This window comes from Oppia nitens, unplaced genomic scaffold (genome assembly GCF_028296485.1).
Source record: "Oppia nitens isolate AA-2021 unplaced genomic scaffold, nextdenovo-longstitch-racon4-pilon3 scaffold25_pilon_pilon_pilon, whole genome shotgun sequence".
NCBI lineage: Eukaryota > Metazoa > Arthropoda > Arachnida > Sarcoptiformes > Oppiidae > Oppia > Oppia nitens.
In genome coordinates, this window is record NW_026533205.1 from 1,142,501 (window position 1) to 1,152,365 (window position 9,865).

Genomic DNA, 9,865 nt, shown 5'->3' on the forward strand with positions numbered 1-9,865 from the left:
GTGTATTTTGCTGATGATTGACAAATTTTGATGTTTTATCCGCGATGTCGTCAATTTGTTTAAGAATATTGTCTTTTTCGTTAAACAGTAGTTCCAGCTCTTTATATCGCAAATTCACCAAATTATTTTTGCTGTAGTTGCGGTGAAAAATTGATACACTATTGTTGTGATTGTCTGTAACAAATTGAAGTGAGCCAAAGGACACATTGACGGTACCAACTTTTTTCTCTTTAAACACAATTTCTCGTATAAGATTAAAAAAGTCGTCGGATTGAATTACCAGCAGATCATCAAACATTTTACCATCTTTTAGGTCGGTTATGATAATATAAAAAAGTGTTGAATTCAAATGTAAAACACATTTTACTGATACTACTCTTTTGAAATTATTAGTAGTACTAAGAGTTAGAAAAAAACCAGAAACTTCTGTGTGAGACATTTTCAATGGTAAAATAAAAGTTAACTACTGTATTTATATACAAAGTAAATAAATGTTGATGTAATTAAAACTTATTTTTATTGGTTATAAATACAATGATATATGCATTTATTATGTTAACTCAATAGTGATTGGTTCTGATTCCAAGTCCATTGACTCTTCAGGTACTATTTCCTGAATAGGTGTAATCGTTGACTCAATAGCTACAAATTTATTCCATATCCAAGGTTTTAATTTAATTATGTGTTTAATATCCATTCTAGTTAGTATCATTGCAGCTATTTTCAGTTGTTTTTGATAAAGTATTGTCAGTTTTAAATATGGGTCTCTAGTGATGTATAGCTCATTATTTTTCTCATTACGATAACCACTATTTCGTTGTTTTAGTTTTCCCACGAGCCATAAATATTGATCTAATTTTAGACAAACACTCAATAATGGTCTATAACTAGGGCTATGCTGAGTTATTTTAATTAATTGTATTACACTATTTTTATTTTTAACAGCAACTAATTTAATGACTTTAGCGTAGCCATCACAACCGGGAATTATTTTAGTGCTCATTATAGTACTATTATACTTGATGAGAGATATACTACATCAACATTAATTAGTCTTATATAGTAGTTAAAAATAAATAACAGTATATAAGTAGCATTATATATAAGACTGTAAAAGTAAAATTCAAAAGCAATACAAATAACAATCAAAATGTCTACAAGTATTGTTGATACGCCTAAAAGAGTTTTTAACTATGAGCACGTTTACACTCATATTATTACAAATAAAAAATCTAATTTCAAAAAAGTTATTCGATTGAGTAAATCAGAAGACCAAATGCGTGTGGATATACGACTGGCTTTTGCTAATGAAGATGAGAAATTACAATATACGAAACGCGGTGTTAACTTAAATGTGGACGAGTTTCGTCATCTAATTGAAGATATTAAAGCAAAAGGGATTGATGGCAATATTGAAGACATTGGAGATATTGATAGGACTATTAAGTTCAAGAAAGATGATAAAGGTTTTTACAACATTATTGTTGTAAAATGCCTCTTAACATATGCTAGTGTTAGTTTGACGTCATATGAGATCAAAAATATAATTATACTTAATGATGAAATATTTAAAATGTATACTAATAATTAAATAAAGAGATTTAAATTTCATCAATGTTTATTTTATTGAGTTTCACTGTCATAAAAGCAAATGTGTTTTTCAAGTAAGTGTTTAGTTGCTTTAAAATGACTAAAGTGTATGGTCGCGATAGTTTTGATCGTTATGGTGACGACTTGTGTGGACTAATAATAAAACACTTACCTGCAAAAAGTAAAGTTACTTTACTTACTGTTAGTAAACAATGGCAACGAATGATATTTACAAATCAACAAACACTCAGAATTGCTGAGTTTGATGATGAATGGGATGTAGACCACAATAGTATAAGTCTTTGGTCAGATGGTTATCGAGAATCATTACAAAAAGTATCACAAGATTTTAAGCAAATCAAACTATTGGAATTTGATGTGTTTTATCGATTTAATGAGACGTTTTTTAATTCGTTTCGTCATTTGAAGCAAATTAATATTTATACGGCCGTTCAATGCTTAGCAATAGAGAATGTTCGGGGGATACTTCGTCAAAACTTTCCAGAACGGATAAAAGCTATACGTTATATGAACACAATTAATTTCAAGAATATGAATCAGTTTATTGAGTTTATTAATAAATTCGGTTCTAAAGCCATTGAATTACACGTAGGTGGATCAGTTGATAGAAATACTGTATGTAACCATTTGGCGACTCTACCTCAACTAAAAGTTCTCAGTGTGGATCAAAAGTTATGTCAAGGAAATTGGAAGTCAATTATAAATAATCAAAATATCACTAATTTAAGATTGAATTTTGTCGACTTTTACAACGCCATAGAACTGTACAATGTTATGCCTACTACACCAAATAAAATTCAGTTTACATTAAATTCATCACACAATATTGAGATGTATGACGATTATAAGATGGTTCGGTACTCATTGAAAATGCTTTTCATAAAAGGACACTTCTTGTCACCGTTTGATTTTGTCAACTCAGGATTCAAATGTCTTTATGTTAGAAAATTTAAATTATTTATTGCTCACAGAATGCTAGAGCCGTTTTGTATAAATATATTTAAGACAAAAATGATGGATATTTGTGAAACCGTTATACTCAACACAAGTATAAACATATATTTAAATGTTGACAAATATCTAAAGCCGCTAATAATGAAACCAAATATAACCACATACGTTTTAATGGAATACGGGTTTAATCAACGATTATTGTATTTATTGGTACTTAAAGCTGAGACTTACCCCGACAAAACAATTACTGTATCAATGTTTGGACCTCCATTGAATAAATACTGTAAAAATAATTTAATTATATATACTTATACTAAATTAATTAAAGACAATATTGTAATTACATAAATAAATTTATTGAATAAAAAAATTAATGTGATTGATAATAATTATTTAGCCATTTCCATAATAAATTGCATTTATTTGAAGCGCAGCGCAGGAGTTTTCGATCGGGAACAATTCTATTGTGAAAATGACACGGGAGACCACCATAAAATTGTTTAAGTTTTGAATAGTTGGGACATTTGTATTCATTGAGATTAATATACGGTATTTTCCATAAGTCCAATATAATTGCCAATTGTTGGTTTTTTATGGCCAAATATGGTTTATCGTGTGATTTAATTTTATGATACATCATATATATCACTTGATTAGGTTCGAGAGATGAGTTGTGAGTGATATCGGTGTTGTGGGCTCTCAATGAAAAGCCAAACAGATTGTTAGCCAAATATAAATTAGTTATACGGTCTTTAAGGTCCATATCAACAAAGCGAAGGTCTGTGTCACACAGTTCACACTGTTTAAGTGTATGTGATAACACACATACTTCCCGCGGATAAAACACGCCATCAACAGTGAAACCCTGTGCATCCATAACACCGCATATTTGATTAATTTTTTCCATTACTTACTAAAAAATTATGTCTTTCCGTACGAAAATTACTAAAGTTTAAGTAGTTTAGCAATTTTAGCAACTCTTCCAAGTCTTTTATATCATTTAATTGCTTGCCTTCTTCTATAAAGTATTTTTTAATTTCCTTTGAAAAATATGTTGACGGTTCAACCAAATATGGCGCGTGTAGATTTGCGTCACTCAAAACTATCAATAGTTTTTCGTCATATAGTTTCTCCATTTGTTTATAAACCACTCTATACTGACGTATATCTTTATACAAATGTGATAAGCTACAGCTGCCATCTGTATAACATATCTGCCAACTTATCATTAATATCACTACTGAAAGTAAATATTTTACAAAAGTTATCAAAGTTCGCGCCATTGAAATAATTTGATAGAAAAAATACACAATATTTTCCACATGTAGTTGAGTATACACTTTGAAAATTAATAGTGTTATAGAACCAACCACTACTACTGTTGTCTTTTATAAAGTTTATGATTTCTTTGTGTAGTGGGGGTAAGCCAAATGAATCAAAATAAACTACACTGTTATTATATTTATATATTGCAACCCAATGTTCTCCTGGTTGATTAGCTTTATCTGTATTTACAATTAATCCACTGTTATTAGGTATAGTATTAGGTAATTCATCTCTAGGATAGGTGCCATAATACTTGATACAGCTACGAAAATATTTATTTATTTCTAATGTATTCATGAAAAGTCTTTAACAGCAAATCGGTTTTTCTGTATTTCAATTAAACTATCGTATTCACAATATATTAAAGCAGTTATTTGTTCGGCTAAAGGGTAATTAAATTTTAATTCAATTCTAAGTCCACCTCTTTGTAATGGAGATACATAACCACTTTTTGCAACGCCATCTGATAGGTCAGGTATGAAATTAAATGCAAATATTGAAAAACCTTCGGCAAATTCATCTTTTGTAATGTCACAAGTAGTATGGCTCAGCTGATTACTAACTTCAAATAAACTAAAGTATTCTCTAATATATTTATCATTTTGAAAGTCAGGTGTATACGGTTTATGCGGGTACTGTTGACCATTTAAATAACAAGCAATATGCCGTAAACTATAGTGTTTAAAATAAAATGGATTAAGTGTTTGAGAGCCGTTATAAGCATCATTACTAACAAATGATATATACAGCTTCCTAGGTAGAACACCACTCTCAACATTATTCAAACAATAATCAATACTATCCTTTGGTATAGTACATGTTTTTACTTCACGGCGGGTAATAAAATATAGTGCAGGTTTATCTTCTTCAAGCATTTTATTATGTGCTAGTACTACTTGTGAATGAACAATTGACCGATGAATATAAAGTCTAGTATCTATAATGTTAACTTTTGGAACAATAGATTTATCATACATTAAGTAGAAATCGGGAGAGTTTGGATGTATTTTTATATTAATAGTTACACCACCTATTAGTGATTTTAATTGTTGAGATAAATCCAAATGTAATTTTCCATACAATTCAATATGACGGCTAACTGCTAGTTTTTTACCTTTTGGTGATAACCGTTTTTGTCGCTCTAAGTTATGATCATTAAATGGGTAACTATCTTTAACCCACATTGATGTTTGCATATGTGTTGACTTTGATTGAGAAGATGTATTAAGTAATGCATCAAAATAAGCAATATATGGATAATTAATAGATGAACTGGTGATAGTTGTTTGACCTATTTTTACATCTATTTGTTTTATAAATGAGTTTAATAAATAATTAACGGGTGATATTTTTTTCCAATCGTCAGCCGTAATATCGGGTGATTCAGTTTTAGTTAACTCAATTTGCAAACATAGGTACAATTCAGATTTATTTAAATTGATATATTCATTGATTCCAGTAGTTATTTCAAATTCAATGGGTGAATCAGCTTTTATTGTAGTTAGCGGTCTGTGATCTGTTTGTATATCTTTTTCAATCATTAATTGAGTTGGAGGGACACCAAATATATCCAACTCCGGTAAAGTCATTAAAGACGACAATGGATGAATAGTAGTCATTATATTAGTGTTGGTTTTCTTCCTGATTTACGACTACGTTTACGTCTTTTATATACTTTTTTAGTGACTTTACGTTTAGATTTATTTATTCTGCGCTTGCGTCTTCTTCTTCTAATACCCATACCTCTTTGACGCTTCATTGTACTGAGTTTATCACTTACGTCACTGAGTACTGTATCAGCAGTTTTAAGTAATTGGTTTTTACTGGCGTCACCTAGTGATTTACCTCTTAATACTTCACTACCTATACCTTGAAATGCTTCCCAACCTTGTTTTGCTATATATTTTAGTGCTGGTTGTATGTGTTTAAAAATTTTACCAAATATACCATTACCACCTTGATATCTGTGACCACTATATACTACTATACCGTTACCGGCTTGCGATTTATAATAATCAATGTATGGGTTATCCATCTTTTATACTTTTTTAATATGTAAAGTCAATGTAACTCTACCGAATTTAAATGGTATAGGTCTTCCACTGTCGTCTCTTATATAGATTTTAATTGTGTCAAATTGATTTAGTCTAACGGGTCTGTATTGTGGTGTCTCATAATTTAAGTGCACTGTATCACCAAATTTAGATTTACGTGGTATTTCAACTACACGTAGCAATGGTGCAAATGTGTCACCAACAAGAGATGGATATACAATATCAGTGTATAAGTATAATAAATGATATCCACCAGATATTTCTACTGGATGATGAGCTTTCACTTCATCATTTGTATATACATTATTAACTGTATAATCATTAATTGCATTTTCAGTATTATAATAATTATAGTAATTATTTCTATTTTTAAGTCCTAACAAACATTCAATCTCATCACCCAAGTTAACAAATACTCTAACAGAGTCTTCAAGTTTCCCACATATTAATGTAACGTAATTATTTACTTCATTATATATCAGCTTTGGAGGTACTATTCCTTTAAATTTAGCCAATATACTGTTTATTTCACTAATTAAATTTGATGGTCGTTCATAAAAACCGGCTTTAATTGTATAAATATTGGAGTCATTATTGTAGATATTACCCATCTCATCATATAACGATACTTTATAGTCATTTAAAATATTATACCATGATTTTGTATATGATATTTCTGTTATACCAACTAACCAATCAGTATATTTTGGTATACTTGTCAATAAATCATTTTGTGGATCAAATTTCATTACAGCACCTAATTTAGTTCGGAAATCGCTTAATGTATTGTCACCGGTACTAACATTAGAACTCAAAGTAATATATGAACTCATTTTATTCACAAATTATAGTATAATTTAATTTTGTACAATTCCACTTGGATTGATGAATTTTATTATTATATAAAAAAATAATTAAAACTAAAACAATAATTAATAAAGTTATTAAAATAGATATTATTTTACAAATCGTTATTTGTGACATCTTTTATAACTTTATTGCAAATACGTAATCTTGGATTAGGTAATATATATCCCAATGCGCTGGTCAATATGATTGTCCACAAATTTTTATTGCCGAAATCAAATGATAGATTAACTAAACTAACGACAATTACTAATGTTATTAAAAATACTTGTATTGAAAATAATATTAAGTCTGATGGACAAACTTTTTTGTTACGAAACATTTTCAATATTATCTGTCCAACTATTATAGCTTTCCGGATAGTTTAACCACTTTACAAAGTATTCAGTTTTTCCACGGCGTTTACGTTTTTTAATAACTTTTTCAATTCTGTACAGATTATCAGTAATTTGTTGCAATTCCTGGGGATAAAAGCGCTGCTCAAGTATATTTCCCTGTTCATCTCTTAGCTTAAAAACATACTGTTTATCACCTTTTATAGTATTTTCAACAGTAAATATTTGGTCTGTCCAACTAGGGTAATATCCTTTATCAAATGCTTTCATGTCATATACTCGTCTTACTTTATCACCAGTATTTATTTTGTTTGGGGTTAATTTAGTTTTAGAGAACAGGTTGTTATACACAAGTTTTTCATTAGTAGTAGAGACATCTATTGGGCGCATTTTAATTGATCGATGATATTGCAATAGTGGGTCAAATCAGCAAAATAGTTTTGTTTTTATTTAAATAATTAAAAACATAATTATTACATAAGTTAAATTATTGAAAACTTTCCCTATAATAAACAAATGCTTATATACACTAATATTTCAACATTAAATAATTTTATATTGAAGTCAAGGATATATTGTAAGGGTATTTTATTTGTTATACTCTGAAAAATTATTTCAAAAATTATTCTTATTTTTATTTGTTAAAAATTTATAACAGCACTAAAATGTTTTACAAAAAACCTAAAGGTAAACACCTTGTTTTTAAGGAAACTTTATCCAATATTTTGTGTTAAATAGAGTGTTAAAATAATGCACTAAAATGTTATAGAAAAAATTAAATAGTAAACTCCCAGTTTTAATAGTGATTAAATCCTGACTCAATGTGACACACTTTCTCCTCACGTACACTTTAGTATAAATAGAGGTGTCTCTCAGACACCAAAATCAGTTCTCCATTTGGAGTCATACTACGTGTATTACTTTAAAGTGAATTAATAAAAGTATTTGCATATTACTTTGTGTGTGTGTTTACTTTGTCATCGCGAATCAACTGTTTGGACATCTTAAGGGACGCCTTTGGACCTATCCACAACTACGCGGACAGCTAACAACTATTACGTAAGTAAATATTTTTATTATGAGAACTCCGGACCCCGTATCCGTTAACGGACGGCTCTTAGTGTACCTTATAGGCCCACGGTCCTTATAGGCCCACGGTCCTTATAGGCCCACGGTCCTTATAGGCCCACGGTCCTTATAGGCCCACGGTCCTTATAGGCCCACGGTCCTTATAGGCCCACGGTCCTTATAGGCCCACGGTCCTTATAGGCCCACGGTCCTTATAGGCCCACGGTCCTTATAGGCCCACGGTCCTTATAGGCCCACGGTCCTTATAGGCCCACGGTCCTTATAGGCCCACGGTCCTTATAGGCCCACGGTCCTTATAGGCCCACGGTCCTTATAGGCCCACGGTCCTTATAGGCCCACGGTCCTTATAGGCCCACGGTCCTTATAGGCCCACGGTCCTTATAGGCCCACGGTCCTTATAGGCCCACGGTCCTTATAGGCCCACGGTCCTTATAGGCCCACGGTCCTTATAGGCCCACGGTCCTTATAGGCCCACAGTCCTTCCAGGCCCACGGTACTTCCAGGCCCACGGTCCTTCCAGGCCCACGGTACTTCCAGGCCCACGGTCCTTCCAGGCCCACGGTCCTTCCAGGCCCACGGTCCTTCCAGGCCCACGGTCCTTCCAGGCCCACGGTCCTTCCAGGCCTTGTAACCCTATACGGATCCGAAACCCTAGATGGATCTGAATCCCTACACGGATCTGAAACCCTAGACGGGACTGAAACCCTAGACGGATCTGAAACCCTAGACGGATCTGAAACCCTAGACGGGACTGAAACCCTAGACGGATCTGAAACCCTAGACGGATCTGAAACCCTAGACGGATCTGAAACCCTAGACGGATCTGAAACCCTAGACGGATCTGAAACCCTAGACGGATCTGAAACCCTACTTGGGTGACAGAGCCTATTTGGGTGACAGAGCCTATTTGGGTGACAGACCCTATTTGGGTGACAGACCCTATTTGGGTGACAGACCCTATTTGGGTGACAGACCCTATTTGGGTGACAGACCCTATTTGGGTGACAGACCCTATTTGGGTGACAGACCCTACTTGGGTGACAGACGCTATTTGGGTGACAGACCCTATTTGGGTGACAGACCCTATTTGGGTGACAGACCCTATTTGGGTGACAGACCCTATTGGGGGACAAAACCTATTTGGGCTAAAGAATTAATTGGTCAGAGTAGAATAAATAGGAAACCGCTCGTTCCTAAGCCACGCATTACTATAAGTTATCACTAAAAGAGTCAAAACCGTAAGGTAAGTGGTGTATTGCCGAGTGTTTGGTTTACATAAGGAAGGTTAGACAAACTTAGATACCCGTAATGTACCCACTTCCCCTACATTTGGTGAGCAACGATGAGGGATCAAATGATACCCGAGACTGGCGCTGAGTCCGAGCCGAATGGCTTTGGGCGTAGCCAGTATTCAACATAAATTATAGGCCTGTCCGAGCATGATGTCTTAGGGCGTTGCCTATAATACATTTATCACTACGTAGTATGGAACCACAACCTTCAACGTCATATGAAAGTCCAGACTTTGCCCCGCTTAGCAAAGAAGAAATGGACGACTTCTTCACTACATTATCTACATACGATAACAATAAAATATTAGAAGAGATGCACTCACTCGGGTTTGATGAA

General features: G+C 32.9%; 2 protein-coding genes across 2 annotated transcripts; both read right to left on the minus strand.

The window, feature by feature from the left end:
- Window positions 1-4,184: 4,184 nt before the first annotated feature.
- LOC128954154 (uncharacterized protein F54H12.2-like) lies at window positions 4,185-5,510 on the minus strand. The gene has a single exon (XM_054299722.1). The coding sequence runs from the start codon at window positions 5,508-5,510 to the stop codon at window positions 4,185-4,187; it is 1,326 nt and encodes a 441-aa protein (XP_054155697.1).
- Window positions 5,511-7,123: 1,613 nt separating this feature from the next.
- LOC128954155 (uncharacterized) lies at window positions 7,124-7,537 on the minus strand. Its single transcript, XM_054299723.1, has one exon. It carries the CDS (start codon window positions 7,535-7,537, stop codon window positions 7,124-7,126), a length of 414 nt encoding a protein of 137 aa, XP_054155698.1.
- Window positions 7,538-9,865: the final 2,328 nt, after the last annotated feature.

Bases quoted from the DNA above. Each gene is read 5' to 3' on its own strand.
- LOC128954155 (XM_054299723.1), bottom strand. From the start codon at position 7,537: ATGCGCCCAATAGATGTCTCTACTACTAATGAAAAACTTGTGTATAAC.
- LOC128954154 (XM_054299722.1), bottom strand. From the start codon at position 5,510: ATGACTACTATTCATCCATTGTCGTCTTTAATGACTTTACCGGAGTTG.